Source organism: Macaca nemestrina, chromosome 14, assembly GCF_043159975.1.
Source record: "Macaca nemestrina isolate mMacNem1 chromosome 14, mMacNem.hap1, whole genome shotgun sequence".
In the NCBI taxonomy this organism is placed as follows: domain Eukaryota; kingdom Metazoa; phylum Chordata; class Mammalia; order Primates; family Cercopithecidae; genus Macaca; species Macaca nemestrina.
Genome location: NC_092138.1, coordinates 79872932 through 79889015, shown reverse-complemented (window position 1 = coordinate 79889015; position 16084 = coordinate 79872932). Strand labels below are relative to the sequence as shown.

Sequence of the window (16084 nt, the reverse complement as noted above, 5' to 3'; positions counted from 1 at the left end):
GTTGTGGTGCCCAAGTGCCATGCGTCACAATGCCTGTAGGATGCCTCACCCTTGAGGTGGCCAATAACCAGGAGAGGATGTGAATGGGATGAATTAGGGATGCATTGTAAGCACATTTCTAGAAAAGGTAGAAAGAAGAAACATCATTATAGAAGTTCTTTTAGGCTGGGGGCAGTGTCTCATGCCTGTAATCCCAGCACTTTGGGAGACTGAGGCAGGTGGATTGCTTGAGTCCAGGAGTTCAAAACCAGCCTGGGCAACATGGCGAAACCTCATCTCAACAAAGAGTACAAAAATTAGCCAGGCATGGTGGTGTGTGCCTGTAGTCCCAGCTACTAGGGAGGCTGAGGTAGGAGGATCGATTGAACCTGGATGATCAAGGCTGCAGTGAGCTCAATCAATCCTGCCACCTCAGCCTCCCTAGTGGCTGTATTCCAGCCTGGGTGACAGAGTAAGACCCTGTCTCCAAAAAAAGAAAAGGAAAAAGAGAAGAAAGAAACTCTTTTAATGGTGCTGCTTTTGTTTTTAACCAGCAGAAGAAGCTGCGCCACCATCTTCTTGCAGAGTCTGCCTAGGTGGAGAGCAGGTGCTGTGAATGGAGCTGAATGCCAGCCAGGCTTGGTGGGGTTGGGGGTGGATGGGGTCGGAGCAGGTCTTGGTGTTGCCGGGAACCATCTTGCAGGTTCCAGGAGGCTGTGTTAGGTCAGCTCTTCACTTGCTTTGCCTGAGACAGAACTGTTCACAGTGGAGATGTTAGAATGAGTGAACTCCACACAGCTCAGACCCACTCTTTTTAAAAGCAGGAATGACTTCATAGTTCCCCTTCCCAGCAAAATCTAGCTTGGGGTTTCAAAGATAATTTATTCGACAATCTAAATCTATTTATGGAGTGCCCATTATGCACTGGGCCCTGTGCTGAGCGTTGCGGATAAAGCAGTGCACATAGATATGTCATATGCCAGATGGTAATAGGAGTCAAGAAAAATAAAGGCGAGGAAGGGGTAGCCGGGGGGAAGGGGAAGCACTATTTTAGACAGTGTATTGAAGGCTGGGTTCCCTGGTCAGGATGTTTGAGCTGGAGACCTGGAGCTCCTCATAATGGTTAAGGCTGTCTACTGGAAGATACTTACCAGATACTTCCTGATTGTATCTGGAAGTTGTCAGGTGAGATGTGACATTTGTAAGGTGAAGATGTACAAAATTGGTGCCTGGGAATTAGGTCTACTGGAGAATGTTTGTGAGATGCTGAGTCCTTAGGTGACAGATTGGAATCTGGATGGGAATGCATCCTGGCTACAGTGCCTCTGGAGTGGACACTCCCACTGGGTGTCCCTGTGCAGACGTGTCCCTCAACCTCAGCCACTTCTTCTGCATCTTCAGGACTTCCTGTTATGCCACCCCACCCCACCCCCAAACTGTGTCCTCCTCAAACTGTGTCCTTCTCGAACCCTCCTGGTTCCTTCTCACTTCTCAGCCAGAGACTCTCACTCCGCCCACCCAGCCCGGGAGAAGAGCAGAACAGCTTTTCCCTTTCCACCTCTCAGTCCAGTTCTGCTTCCTATGAAGTTGGGCCGACCAGTGTCCTACCCTCTGACCTCATGACTGTCCTTCGCATCCCTCGAGGACTTTGGTGTCTCAGATTTTCTCTTCCTCTGGGTAGCCTTAGGAATGAAGTTACTGGCCCTCCTATATATTCTGGGCACTGTTTCCTGTCATTTAGGCTTCATTCGAGCAGATTGACAAGACCCTCATAGATTCCCATGGGTCCTGTCACCACCCACACTCCAGGATCTAGAATTCTGCCAGTCCCCATTCCAGGACAACTTCCCTTGATTCCTTCCATTTTCCCAGTTCCTCTCCCTCTGGGCTTGGCCCACAGTGGTCTCCTTCTGCCCTTTCTTCCCTCCCAGCCTCCTCCTGCGCTGGCCTTCCTCCCAGCCCGAGCCAGGCCTAGGGCACCTCACCTGTGTCCTCACTTGGCCTTTGATTCTCCTGCCCCTGTGACTGTCCCCTGGCCTCCCCTTGACACGCAGGCCCATCTGTTTCCTCTGCGGCTTGTCCCAGCCTGCCAGGCGTTGCTGGAGAGAGCTACAGTCTGTGCCTTCTGGCATCAGCACCGATCACAGGTTCAGCAGAGTCCAAGCCCCCGAGCTGCTCCCTGAGCCTCAGTAGCCCCAGATTGACTCTTGGCCACCCGACAGGTCCATGTCTGGATCTAAGCACCGACCTTTAGTCCAGTCCCCACGGAGACTTTGTTCCAGCAGTTGCCTCACCTGCTGAGAAGACTGCGGTTGTTCAGCTAAAACTCCTTGAATTTTCTTCCCCTACACCTCCAATTCTGTCCATCTTTTTTTTTTTTTTTTTTTTTTTTGGCCTTACGTGAAGAGAGCATGCCTACTTCTCCATCAACTCTCTACACCTGCAGCGGCAGTCCTATTTCCACTTGCTTCCTGAATGCCACATTTAGAGTTCTCTCTGTCCCCAGCATCCTCCACCTGTTTCCAGCATCTGCCACTCTCCAGCCCTCTTCTTCCCTGGAACTCTTCTTGATTCTGCCTTCTCCTGTGTGTCTTAAAGCATATGGTATTTTTGGCTTCAGAATATCTATGGCCCTGGACTAGAAGTCAGACTGGACCTCGTTCCTGGCTCTGCCTCTGACTCATTTGGTAGGCTTTAGATAGGCTGCCTTGCTCCTCTGGCCTCTGTTTCCTCATCTGTAAAATGGGGTACTTGGACCTGTTCTCCAAGAAAAGTTACAATTCTGATGTTCAGTCATTCTGAGTCTAAAGGGGAGGTTGGCATGTCTGCTCCAAATGCCTTCTCTAGTTAGAAAGGAGAAGGTATCTTTCATTTCTGCCATTAGAACCTATGCCTGTTGCCTTGGCAGCATGTCCTCATCCCCAGTGACCCCTCATTAGCCACTCAGATTCCCAGAAAGCCAAGTCTGTGACTCCATTATGAAGGCCTTTGCCATGAGCCTCTGCTGACTTGGCTGGCAGGCTTTCCTGCCTGCCAGTGCCCTGTCACGGTGCAGCAGGAGGGGTGTTCACAGCGGGATACAGGCGGCTTTCCCAGGCCAGACACCTGCAGATGCTCAGGCTCTCAGGCCTTTCCAGCATCCAACTCTACGAACGTGAGGCAAAAGCAGGTCGGAGGGCAGGGGTCCTCATCTGCCTCCAGCTCTGAGAATGCAAGAGCTGTGTGGCAGCAGCAGCTCCCAGGACCCTGTAGTCATTCCCGTCGTTGCTTTCTGAGCTGGACTCCTTACAGGCTGGGTCTGATGATGCCTGCCCTTACCTCTGTGCCTTTGCCTGTGCTGTTCTCCTTCTGCTGTTTCTCACCTGTTTAAACTAAAGCCATCCTTCAAGACCATCTCAGATGACCCCCCCTCACCCTTCAGGAATCGTGTCCTGAACTCCCAAAGTGTTTTTTCTTCTATGCGAATCTTATTTTGCCTTCTGTGGCCATTTGACTGTTTGGCCTTGGGTTTGTTAAGTGAGTGTGTGTGTGTGTGTATATATATATATATGTGTGTGTGTGTGTATATACATACATATACACACACACATATTATGTGTGTATATATATATAGATTATATATATATAAAACTTTAAAATTAGATCCTAAGACTTAGGACCTCCTCCTCTTAACTTGGTGATTCTTGGGGACAAGGCACATAATCTAGAACCTTTTTTAGCCCCAGAAAGAACCTGAGGAGAGGCATTTGTCAAATCTTTCTAGATCTTTCTTTTACCATCTTCTAGATGGTGAAACCAAAGCCCTTAGACCTTGGCAAGTCACTTAGTGAATAGCACAGCTTGGACTCAAATTCAAGTTTTGCCATTTCAAGTCTATGTGCTCTTTCTAGTACACCGTACTCTTGAGCCTCAGTTTCCTAGCTGTAAAGTGGCGTAATAACATCTATTTCATGGGGAATTTGAGGAGCTCAGAGAATTAATGGAGGAGAAAAATTTTTGTAACCGGGACATGGGTATGGGTCTCCTCTTTGTAGCTGGGCAGTGTGAGGGGGACCAGAAGTCGTCACTCCCCCCGGGGTGAGCCTGCTAAAAAGGTACCGTTAGTTGATCGGAACCCGTAAGGCCCGCATTGCCTGTGGGAGAAGCCGTAGCCAATTTAAACAAGAGGCTTTGGGGAGAGCCTGCTGAGATGGCTTTTGGGGTCATTGATTTTCACAGGACCTGGGAGGTGATTGGATGTCATAGGAGGTGTTTCTGCGGACAGTAGGGTAATAGATGGACCTGGAAGGGAATGGTTCACTTGGCTATTGGCTTATTGCCCCATAATTGAGCCTCCTTCAAGCACTGGTGTTCCCACCCAGCCCCTGACATGCAGATCAGAGGGTTGGCAGCTGCAGGGCTCTTGGCATGGCGCTCTGCATACCCAGCTTATATCCCCAGCTCCCTGAAAAGAGCCAGGCCTGGTTTCCATAGTGCCCTGCCCAGCCCTGAAGCAACTGTCAAAGCCTATTGATATCACCTATTTTTAGCAGTTGGGACTAGGACCTCCTGTTTCCCTTTTCCATGTCAAAACAGGAGGCCATCCAGGAACCCACTCTGCAGATTTCACTTTGGTACAGCTCAAAGCAGGGGCTGGGAGTCTGTGTTTACGTATCAAAGCTTGCTTCTGAGAGCCAAGGGCCCAGGCCTGCACAGTCTCACTTTCCCACTGCCCGATCACGATAAGGGCTGTTTACCCAGTTCTCGCCCTGAGCCCGGCACTGAACTGCAGTCTTTGTGTAACTCTTGTTTAACATTCATCCACTGGTCTATAAAGTAGGCCATAAAACAGAACCATTTTACCGATGATGAAGCTGAGGCTCAGAGACACTAGTGTTCCTAAGAATGTTGTAAAGGTTAAAGCCAGGATTCAGAACTTGGTCTCATTCCAAAGTCCAGTACTTTCCACTTGGCTATATGACTCTGATATGCACTTGCTTCATGCGTACATATGTATATAGAAGCAAGAAAGGGAAGGTTCAGTCAGTACCATTCAGCCAACTTTGACTTGGAGCTCACTCAATGCTGAGCTCTATGGTTGCACAAATGAGCTGGATGTTGTCCCTGCCTGCCACATTCTGTTGGGAGACACAGACAAGTGATCCCCTGAACTACAGTGTATTCAGTCCTCTAAAGGACCAGTGTAAAGGTTCCTCTGTGTCTAGAGGAGGGATTGTCTACATATTATTGATAAAATGAACAAGATATCCAAGAGGAAGGGTGAACAGATGTGGGCCACAGAGAATGAGAGGACTTTGCCAGGCAGAGGAGGGGCAGGGATTTTGGGCAGTGGTAATAACAGCCCCACCAAACAGGAGCCTCCCTTCTTCTCTTGGGAGTGGGTGTCCTGGAGGGTAGATGTGGCCACCATTAAGTCCTTCCTTAAGCCGCTTTTCAACATGAAAAGGGAGCTTTTTCTGATGGTACATTTTGCAGTAAGGAATCCAAAAGAGATGATTTTGACCTTTGTCTCAAGTCTTGTCAGATGTGTGTCCTCTGGCCTTTTTAGCATAGAATCTGGCAATGAGAGGTGCAGGGCTGCATAGTGAGGCTGGAACATAGATATGGCGCCTGCTGGGAGGGTTCAGTGGCCGCTAAAGGGACTCGTGCGGCTCCTTTGGCTTTGCTTTAATGGTTGTTCTGAATGTCGTCACATTTGCCACTTGTGTGGACACTATTGGGTGCTCTTGCCATCTCAGATGTAATTATAAGAAGAAAAGAGTGACTACTAGGTATACCTGGAGGGGACATAGGAGAGTCCTAAATGCTAAGAGTAGAATCTGTGTTACAACTGCAGGAAATCAGACAAAACCCCTTCCTTCCACCCATTTGGTTCAGTGCGGTTTCCATAGACAGTGCTTAGGGGATAGTTCTGTTCACAGGGGCTGAAGCTGAGGCTCTGTGAGGTGGGCTGGCTGGGGGCTGGTGGGCTTGCTTGTGGCCACACATCAGGTGAGTGGCAGAGCTGCGACTTGAACCCTGATCTTCTGCCTCCTTGCATGGTGGTCCAAAGAAATGTAAACCGGGCTCAAGAAATGCCAGAGGGCCTGGTGTGGTGGCTCATATCTGTAATCCCAGCATTTTGGGAGGCCGAGGCAGGTGGATCACCTGAGGTCAGGAGTTCAAGACCAGACTGGCCAACATGGCAAAATCCTGTCTCTATTAAAAATATAAAAATTAGCCAGGCGTGGTGGCACATGCCTATAACCCCAGCTACATGGGAGGCTGAGGCAGGAGAATCACTTGAACCCAGGAGGCAGAGGTTGCAGTGAGCTGAGATCATGCCACTGCACTCCAGCCTGGGTGACAGAGCGAGACTCTGTCTCGAAAAGAAAAAAAAAAAAAGAAAATGCCACAGGCCTCTCTGCAGCCTGTGTCTGAATGCTAGGAGGCAGGCCGAGTGTTTTCCTGCCCATGTGCAAATACTGGTACTGAATGGCAAGCTGCTAAAGGGGTCTCCACCACTGATTTAGATGATTCCAAGGAAATCATCTCACACCAGCAGGTAGCTGGTGTTAAGTGAGTTTGTAGGGCTTTGTCATCATGGGGAGCAGGAAAGATCCCCCCATAGGCAGAGAAGGCACTTTAAGCTAGTCTGTGGTGTGGAAACCTGGAGTACTGGATGCTGACACTGACAGGGCTGTGAGTTTGAATTCCAGCTCTGCTTCTTTTCAGGGCTGCACCTCCCACACCCCAGCCTTAGTCAGAGGATGGATGTGATACAGTAAACTCCAAAGGCATTCATCCCCTTGTTCCTCTTTTCATCCTTTGGGTACAATTTGATTATCTCTTCAGATTCCTTTCAGCTCTAGTTTAAACACAAACTATATATATATATAAATTTATATATTTATTTATTTATTTGAGACAGGGTCTTACTCTATCACTCAGGCTGGAGTGCAGCTCGGCTCACTGCAACCTCTGCCTCCCTGGTTCAAGGGACTCTCCTATGGGTATGCGCCACCATGCCCAGCTAATTTTTGTATTTTTAACAGAGATGGGATTTTACCATGTTGTCCAGGCTGGCCTTGAACTCTTGACTTCAGGTGATCCACCTGCCTTGGCCTCCCAAAGTACTGGGATTACAGACGTGCACCATCACGCCTGGCCTATTTTTAAAATACATAGGGTCTTGTCGTCACCCAGGCTGGAGTGCAGTAGTGTGATCATAGCTTATTGCGGCTTTGATCTCCTGGGCTCAAGCGATTCTCCCACCTCAGCCTCCTCAGTAGCTGGGACTACAGACGTATGCCACCATGCCTGGCTATTTTAAAAAGAAAGAAAAATTTGTAGAGATGAGGTCTTGCTATGTTGCCCAGGCTGATCTTGAACTCCTGGGCTCAAATGATCCTTCTGCCTCAACCTCTCAAATTGTTGAGATTACAGGTGTGAGCCACCGTGCCTGACTTAGGTGCTCTTTATAAGCCAAGAAAATTTGCAGGTACTAGAAATCCTATTATGAGTTTCATCACTCAGACTCAATGGTGAAGGCTCAGGAGATGTTCCGGCAGAGAGTTGTTAGATGCTGTTCAACTCCTGAGCTGCTCTGAGGCCTTGTAGTTCCACTGCTCCCATGTAGATTTGAGATGATTACATTCTACAACCAGCCTTATGGGTGTCATATTTCCAGAATTGAGGTACTATTAGAACAGATGGGCCTTGCCAAGATCATCTCGCACATCTTGATTTTTGGAAAGGATTTTGCCAGATGGACTTGGATAAGAAATTCAGATTAGAAACCACCTTTCTAGCACCCGTTAGAGTATTTGAGTAAAATGTCCTGCTATTTGAACTCAGAAATGCACCTGTCTGTTTCCAGTGACTGGTTTAATGGTCTGCTAAGAGGGCCGGAGCCATTTGCCTTGGCGTTTACCCACAGGCAGCATGGCTATATTTAGCCAGGCCACAGGTGAACATCTGAGACAGGTCCCGCTGCTGCTGAATACTGTCCTCAAAGCCGAGCATAGGATACAGTTTACTAAATGCCACGTTGGGCTTTCATTGCCCCAGTGTTCAAGTCACAAGGCGGTCTTGTGGGATAAAATACGAGTGATCAGAGTCTCAAAGGCCCCTGCAGCTAAGAAGAAAGTCAGATCATTTTGAACTGGTTGGATACAAGATAGGTTTTGTCATCTTTCATTTTAGGATTGTGACTGGGTTTCTTATTGCCTCTGATGCAGGCAAGCAAAACCTGATCCCATCATCAAGGGGTCAAGGAGCTTTTAAAATGAGGAAGCCGTTTCTGATTCCATTCTCAGCTTCACTAGCCCCAGACTTTTCACAGGTGTCTATCCTGGCAGGTCCTGCTTTGGGCAGGACTCTGTGGCTGAGCAGAAAGGATGGAGCCCAGCCTACAATGGCTGAGGGGGTGCCTTTTGCAGTGTGGCCAGAGGGCAAAGCAGTCAGCCGCCCCGTACCAGCATCTGGCTGTGGTCTACCCGTGAATGCACACCAGCCACAGATGTTTGGCCGTTTCACCTCTTGGACTAGCCTGTAAAACCTGAAATTGCTTGAGATTTTGCTCAGCCCAAACAGCAGTTTCAAGAAGGGGCTGTGGATGTTTCAAGATCTCCAAGATCATCAGAGCCTCTTCCTGGGTAGGAGAGGATGTGGAAAATGTCAGTACTAAATATTTAACGGGCACACTGGAAGCATTTATGAAAACTGATGCTCTGAGATTCTGTTTAATGAGTCTTGGGTAGGACCTGAGTTTTGACTTTTTCAAAGTTCCTCAAGTGATGGTAATACTAATACACAGCCAGGATGGAAAAGCACAGCTGGGGAGACTGCACAAGTTGGACTTGGCTGAAGATGAGACTTTGACAGTAGAGGAAGAGGAAAGGGAGGCCTCAGCTTGTTCTACTCAAAATAGTGGTGAGGAGACTTAAGAAAGGAAAGAAATGGAACAAGCTTCTTTAAGCGATAAGCCTCATATGGGCTAATTAGACTAGGGGATGAGTGGTGAATTCTTTTGAAAGTGAGAAGAACAGGTTTAGTCATAGCCATTAGCATGTTACTTGGTAGGAAAGTAAATATTAGGCTTAAATCAAGTCTGTATCAGCCCCCTCCAGGGGCCAAAGTTGAGGGTTTTCAGCTTGTTGGAGGGCACTAGCAGCATCTAATTCTAATGAGGTGAACTCATAAAACAACAAATGAATATGGACGTGACAACGCAGCCCAACCCCTAAAAATAATATTCTCATTAAAATAAACAATTATGCAGCAAGGTAAAAAGAAAGTAAATGGCATTCATAGCCCCACCGTCCAAAAATAACCTCTACAATTCCTTCTGGACATATCTAGATAGAAAATAATAATTTTATACAAATGAGATTCCACCGGATTTTTTTTTTCTCATGTAACATTGTGCTGTGGATCTCTTGCCACATCAATAAATACAGGCCTACATCAGTTTTAAATAGTATTTCATTATATGGATGAGCCATTTTCTAATCCATCTCTGTTGATGGACATTTAGGTCCTTTCCAATTCAAAGCTATTAACAATGAGATAAAGCATCCTGCACATGTGCGTCTGAGATACGCATCCTGCTGTGGTGACATTACATGGCTACCTAGCCAGGAGTGGAGATGACAAAAGCCCCACAACCCACGTTCTCCCATTGCACTGCCCCCAGTTTATTGTGTTATAAATCATCTGTTATTCGCTTTTGTGTTTCCTTATCCCCCTCCTCCCACACAGTCATAATGGCCTCTTTGGTTAGGTGTGGAGTACACTGTCTAGGTGGAGTCCTGCCCCTCCTCATTATTATACTGTGCAGGGCGCAAGTGTGTCTGAAAGCCCATTGGCAGTCAGCAGAATGGCCTCTGACTCTGAGTAACTCGTGAGAAGCCCACTCTGCTTGTATCACCCCAGCTGTCTTGCTAGCAGGGAAGTTTCAGCATGCATTAGGTCCACATAAAGTGATGGGAACTGTCCCTACTTGCCTCACTTTAAAAAATAATTTATATTTAATATTTATTTCTCAAGAATCTAATAGGGGCCTTCTGGGTGCCATACCTTGTACTTGGCACAGGAAACAGTCACATTTAAGTGCCCGGTCCCTGGCCTCCAGGAGCTGACGTCTGCACAGAGGTGCTCAGTAGAATACTCCTAAATGCAGTTCTCCGTGGAAGTTAAGTGGCTGAGCCTCCTCAAGACAGCAGTATCCATGACTTTGACTTCATAGGGAAACTTTTATATGAGGCAGATGGTTTTGTAATCTCCTTAGATAAGACTGAAGCAGTTCTTTTGGTCAAAGCTAGAGGAACTTAAAATGCGCTCATTGACCAGAGCAAAATGATCTTAGGCAAATCCCTGCCTGCCTTTGCATTTGCAGTGTGGCTCATTTTCCTGGTGAAAGAAGAAAGGGGTTGTGAATTTTAGTTCTGTACTTCAAAGAGTTTAGGATGACAACCTCAAGACCAGTGCACGATGAGAGATTATTGGTATCCTAGATTGTGCTTTTTGCTAGATTGATGGAGACCTGGAATGCTTGGAGAAGATTGGCTGTACCTTGAGAAACTCAGAAGGAAAAGGCAGTTGGTGGCTCTGCTGATCAATTAGTTAAGGGATTTTATATTCTTTCAGGCACCACTTTGTAAAACTTCCAGAAACTAGGGAGTCCCCTCTGCAGAAAAATGCACATATATGCGTAAACATTGAATTTTTTTATACCATCCCAAGCAGTTTGCAGATTTGCAGCCTAAAAGCCCATGGTGTGATCCAAACCCTGGTTTTTATGGGTAGAATTACTAAGGTTTTTAGAGGAGGGTAACTGTGAGGGCTGAATAACCTTGCTGATGAACTCTTCCTGAAGAGACTGTTTTTTCTTTCTTTCAGCACTGGCTGGATCATGCCAAACCCATAAAAAAGCAGATGAAAAGTAAGTAAGCAAAATGTAGCCCGCTCATTTAATTTCTTTTTTTCTGAGAGTAAACTCCTTTGCCAGTGTTTTGAGGTGTTATGTTTTCATTAGAACTTGGAAGCATATTAAAAATCAATTCAGTATTAAGTGGACGATTTTTAATTTCTTAAGGCTAGCCAAAGATGAGAGTTTAAAATTTGAATAAAAGTGTTCAGTGGATATTGAAAAAACTGAATGTGCTCTCATTTGAAATCAGACGCCTCTGCCAGTGAGCACCGATTACTCTGCTATTCAGAAACTCAGCTTTATACCTATTATATCTACTTTCTAATGAAGTACAACATAGTCTCAGAGGATGAGAGAGTAGGAGGGCTCTTTGATAGTCTGCTGCAGCTTTCTCAATGTACAGGTGTGGTAACCACATTTTTTAATGTTGTTTATGCTTGGGTAATTTTTAAAAATTCATATTCTCTTAAAAGTACTTTAAAGTGTTTTTACATAACAGAACACTTTGCATCACTTTCCTTTAGCCTTTGTACTTTGTACTTTATAAAAACTAGCTGTCAGTTTGGAGTATTGTGGCATCGGGGTGAAAAGTAAAATGTCAGCTTTTAGGTAATCCATCTAGATCACTAGGGTTTTCTCCTGGAATGAGGTTACTAGCTAAACTATCTTAGTCAACACAAAAGTCCATCTGTCTCAGTTTCCCTGACGAGGATTGGAAAGAATTGACCAGGGTTGCGTGCCCAGTTATGCTGTCCTGATGTCGTGCTAAATGTTATAGATTTAACGTGCTTTTCCTTTTGTCCATCCTGTGATCTTCAAAACTGGGGGAAAAACATCTTCAACCTTCCATCTCCAAATGTTTAGTTGGACCTGCTTATGCTTTGCACTTTCGAGTTAAATACTATTCTTCAGAACCAAACAACCTTCGTGAGGAGTTTACAAGGTAGGCCACGATGCAGAACAATCTCCCGCCCAGCAGTGCTTGCCTTACGTGTCATTTATGACTCTTCTCAATTGTGGGTTTGCCTCTCCTTCTGTCTGCCATCTTTCTGTTTCTCAGCAAGAGTTATTAGTATTTTTCCGGTGCTTCTGTATTCCGTTAAAAATCCACAACTTGGCTTAATTTGACATTTTTCTGAGTGAACAGAAATTAGAAGATACATTTTCTTGTCACACTTCTATTTTCTTGGACCCTGGATAAATTGATTAGTTGCTCTGTGGCGTTTTATTTTTATCTCAACTACAAAAAGGGAAGGCAGATACTGGAAAAGCATTTCTCAGTCCTAAATCGCCATCTTATGTTTTAAGGGATTGCAAAATATTCTCTTGATTGTTATAATACAAAGAACCCTCTTTAAAAAAAAAACATAGTAATTGCAGCAAAGTTGTTAAAGTCCCTTCATGTTATCTTTTAGCTCCCCTGAATTTCTTTATCTTTTCTTTTTTTTTTTTTTTTTTTGAGACAAAATCTTGCTGTGTTGCGTAGGTTGAAGTGCAGTGGCATGATCTTGGCTCACTGTGGCCTCTATGTACCTCCTGGGTTCAAGCCATCCTCCTGCTTCAGCCACCCGAGTAGCTGGGATTACAGGCGCAAACCATCACGCTCTGCTAATTGTTGTATATTTGATTAGAGACAGGGTTTCGCCATGTTAGCCAGGCTGGTCTCAGACTCCTGACTTCAACTGATCTGCCCGCCTTGGCCTCCAAAGTGCTGGGATTACAGGTGTGAGCCACCGTGCCCGGCCTGAATTTCTTTCATGTTTTGTTTGCCCATGTCTATGTCTTAGACTTCAGAAACAGGGAAGAAGAAAAAAAAATTTGAGTAACATTTTAAATGTGGAGTTTCCCTCTAGCCTCTCTTCCATCAGTGAAATTCTCTACAAAGTCTTTTCCTGCTTTTGATATCCCCAGAGCCTCCTTGTCATTGTTTGTGTGATGGAGTATAGTGGTGACATGTAGGCTGCTGAGTGGTTCTTAGGGAGATGACCCCTGAGTAATGCCTTAAAGACTGACTGGTTATCACCATTTCCCCTGGGCCTTTTTTTTTTTTTTTTTTTTTTTTTTTTTTTTTTTTTTGAGACAAGGTCTTGCTCTGTCACCCAGGCTGGATCACAGCTCACTGCAGCCTCAACCTCCCAGGTTCAAGTGATCCTCCCACCTCAGCCTCCCTAGTAGCTGGGACCACAGGTGTGTGCCACCACGCCTGGCTAATTTTTTGTATTTTTAAAATAGAGACAGGGTTTTGCCCTGTTACCCAGGCTTCTGCTGGGCTGCTATGGTTAGGTTTTCCTATAGGAATCAAGAGTTCTGGCCATGTTAATACTGTGTCTCTTGTGAGATGGCTATGCAAGATGGTATCCTGACGTTCAGAAGTGAAGTTCAGTGGTGGCCAAGCACCTGTCAGGAAGCAGGAACATTCTGGAATGTACTAGAACTTTCACCATGCCTGATCTTGATTTCTGGCAAACAGTCCTTTTAGTGTTGCTCCTCAGAGTCCTCTATGAATGCTGTTTCTAGCTGTCATCAAAGCTGTTGGTTTGTAACCCGGGTTGTGTGAATCAGAAACACCCGGGAAGCTTTTGAACAACTCAGATTCCTGGAGGCCACTCTTGTGTGTAGGATTCTGTTTCCATAGGTAGGGAGCAGAGCACAGGCAGGTTTGGTATTTACAAAGCATTGTCAGTAGTTCTGATGCCTACATCCTCCTGGTAAAAAAACAAACAAACAAAAGATACCCCTCTTATTTAAGCCAAGACATTTATTTTTTACCTGAGTAAACCCCATGCGTGTTATTTACTGGCTTCTTTCTCATTTTTTGTTACCCCTCTAACCATTTGCAGTCCAGTGCCGGGATTTTTCTTGTTTCGTGCGTGTGTGTGCGCACGCGCGCCTGTTTTGTGTTTTAAAAGAGTCTGCAGTTACACTGCATCAGGGGGAAAGAATCCCCAAGCAGTTTCTGACTAGAATCAGCTGCAAACTTTTTGTTACAATCCATGGCAGCAGATCTGGAATGGGCTGGTGGAACTGGCTGAGAGCCAGACCCCGCGCCCCCACCCTGCCTGGGTTATTGGACATGTTGCATGTCCATGTGCCGTGTTCGGCTCTCTTCTCCAGCACTGAGGGGGTTGTGGAGGCTGTCATTGGACCGTGCCGTGTATCATGTTCCATCCTACAAGTATCTTGCGAGTTCCCCACGTGCACTCACCTTCCTAGCTAGGTTCTGGGATGCCTTCCTGGAGACCCAAGAGGAGATGCTTCCACCAAAGTTCTCATTTGATTTGGACTCCTGTTTTACAATACAAAACTCCATGCCGTGTGTGGGGTGGGGTTTGCAGTAGGAAGCTGGGGATTGGGAGCGGCTGGGAAAGGGTTACCCTCTATTGACTTTTGTATATGTTTGTCAGGTACCTGTTTGTTTTACAACTCAGGCATGACATTCTTTCTGGAAAGTAAGTATGTTTTTGTTCTGACTCTTAACCCAGGATAGATCATAGTGTATTTCAAAATAATTCACTGTTTTAACTCTTTTACCCTTGTTCCCTTTTCAAAATTCAAAAAAAGTGCACCAGGCATTGTAAAGTGAGTCTAATACTTGTATCACTGTCATTATCATCCTATTTTAAATGATTACTATATGGCTTGAAGCATTTCCAAGACCATTTAATATCTTAAGTGATGTGTATTTGGGAATAACTCTCTCCCTGATCACATCACTGTCCCATTCATAATGGCTTTTGTCGTATTTGCAAGCAAGATACGTTATTAGTATGTATACACTTACAAGTATTTGGACAGTCAAAAAGTGTCATTCATCACCATCTACATATAAGAAATGGAAAGAGGTTATGTTCTGATTCCAGTAGAAAGTTTTAGACATCTCATCTCACTTCCTTTTCTCCTCTTAAAAATGGCTTTGAAATACTAGGCCTCTGGCAACACACAGTGATCACTGAGCACGAGAAGCATTGGCACTGAAGTGGTTGATTTCGCATGCAGTATTAATTTACCATAAAGATGGGAGGTTTCAACAGGCATAGCTTTTATAACTGTGTCATTTTTCAGCATCTGTATTGAATATTTTCTATTACATGAAAAACTAAGGCTATATTGAGTCTAAAAAGTAACCCCTGCTATTGACGAGAATACGTTCTGATTTTTAATATAATCTGAAGGAAATTTAAAATGTAATTTCCGAATTTGCAAACTCTCTATAGAATATGTGCTATAAAAACCTCAGTGAAATGTACTCCATAGACCAATAGAACAAGTAGATTGTACAGTGTATACATTTGCCTTATTCAGCCATGCAATACAGACCTTTGGTTGGTGTGTGTATTATGAGTGTGTGTACTTTTTTTTAAATCCTCTCTCTCTCCATACTGTGCTCCTCATACTAAAGGCTGTGTAACTCTAGAAATTGTCCTCGGTTTGGAAAAATATTAATGGCAACACCTTGCATTTGTATAGTACTTTGTAGTTTACATGCAGTTTAGCCTGCTTTGTACTTCAAAGCAGAATGGTGTTCGAGTCCCAATATTGCTCCCTTCCAGCTGGATGACCTGGGGCAAGAGCCCTTAACACTGAGTTCCTCATCTATAAAATGGGAGATGGTTCGGGGGAGCTCACTGGCAACACCCATCCTAAAGGTTTACAAACTTGATGCATTGACCAAATTGGATAATATAAATGAAAAGGCTTTGAAAACTATGAAGTGCTATACCAATGTATGTCATTATTATTTTTCTAACCAAATTTGAAATATTACGTATGAATGAGATCACTGAATCTGCAGTAGTACTCCTCTATGGCTATGCCTTAGATAGACTTAGAATGCTGAGTGTATCCAGCCATCCTGGCAGTATTCGATATAGTGTCTCTGTGTTTATTTTTAACGCTATGACCTTGTTTCAAGAAAGATTTGAAGGCAGCTTTAAAAGATGCAGATACTATATCAAGATAAAATAAATTTAAAATATGTTTAAATATAATAAGGCAAAGGGAACACTTTTCATTCTGTTTTCCAAACTTTTCCATTCTTGCCAAATTCAGTAAAATTGTACATGATTGATAGAAGCTATATCTATGTTGGGTTATTTTGCCCTATGATAAGAATCGACTTTGGGAAATTTGTAGTGCAAATCAGCTTGTTGCATTCTTTAGTGTAGACAGCAAAAATATAAACTAAGAATACAA

The 16084-nt window shown here is 44.9% G+C and overlaps 1 protein-coding gene across 3 annotated transcripts in view; it reads left to right on the top strand.

Annotated features, from left to right (window-relative positions):
* Window positions 1-16084, top strand: part of LOC105481108 (erythrocyte membrane protein band 4.1 like 4B) — a 150821-nt gene that overhangs the window by 41604 nt on the left and 93133 nt on the right. For all 3 annotated transcript variants that reach the window (XM_011740401.2, XM_071078125.1, XM_071078126.1), the window contains exons 3-5: window positions 10861-10903; window positions 11756-11834; window positions 14296-14340. In XM_011740401.2, the coding sequence (XP_011738703.2) occupies window positions 10861-10903; window positions 11756-11834; window positions 14296-14340 (167 nt within the window). The remainder of the gene's footprint in view (window positions 1-10860; window positions 10904-11755; window positions 11835-14295; window positions 14341-16084) is intronic.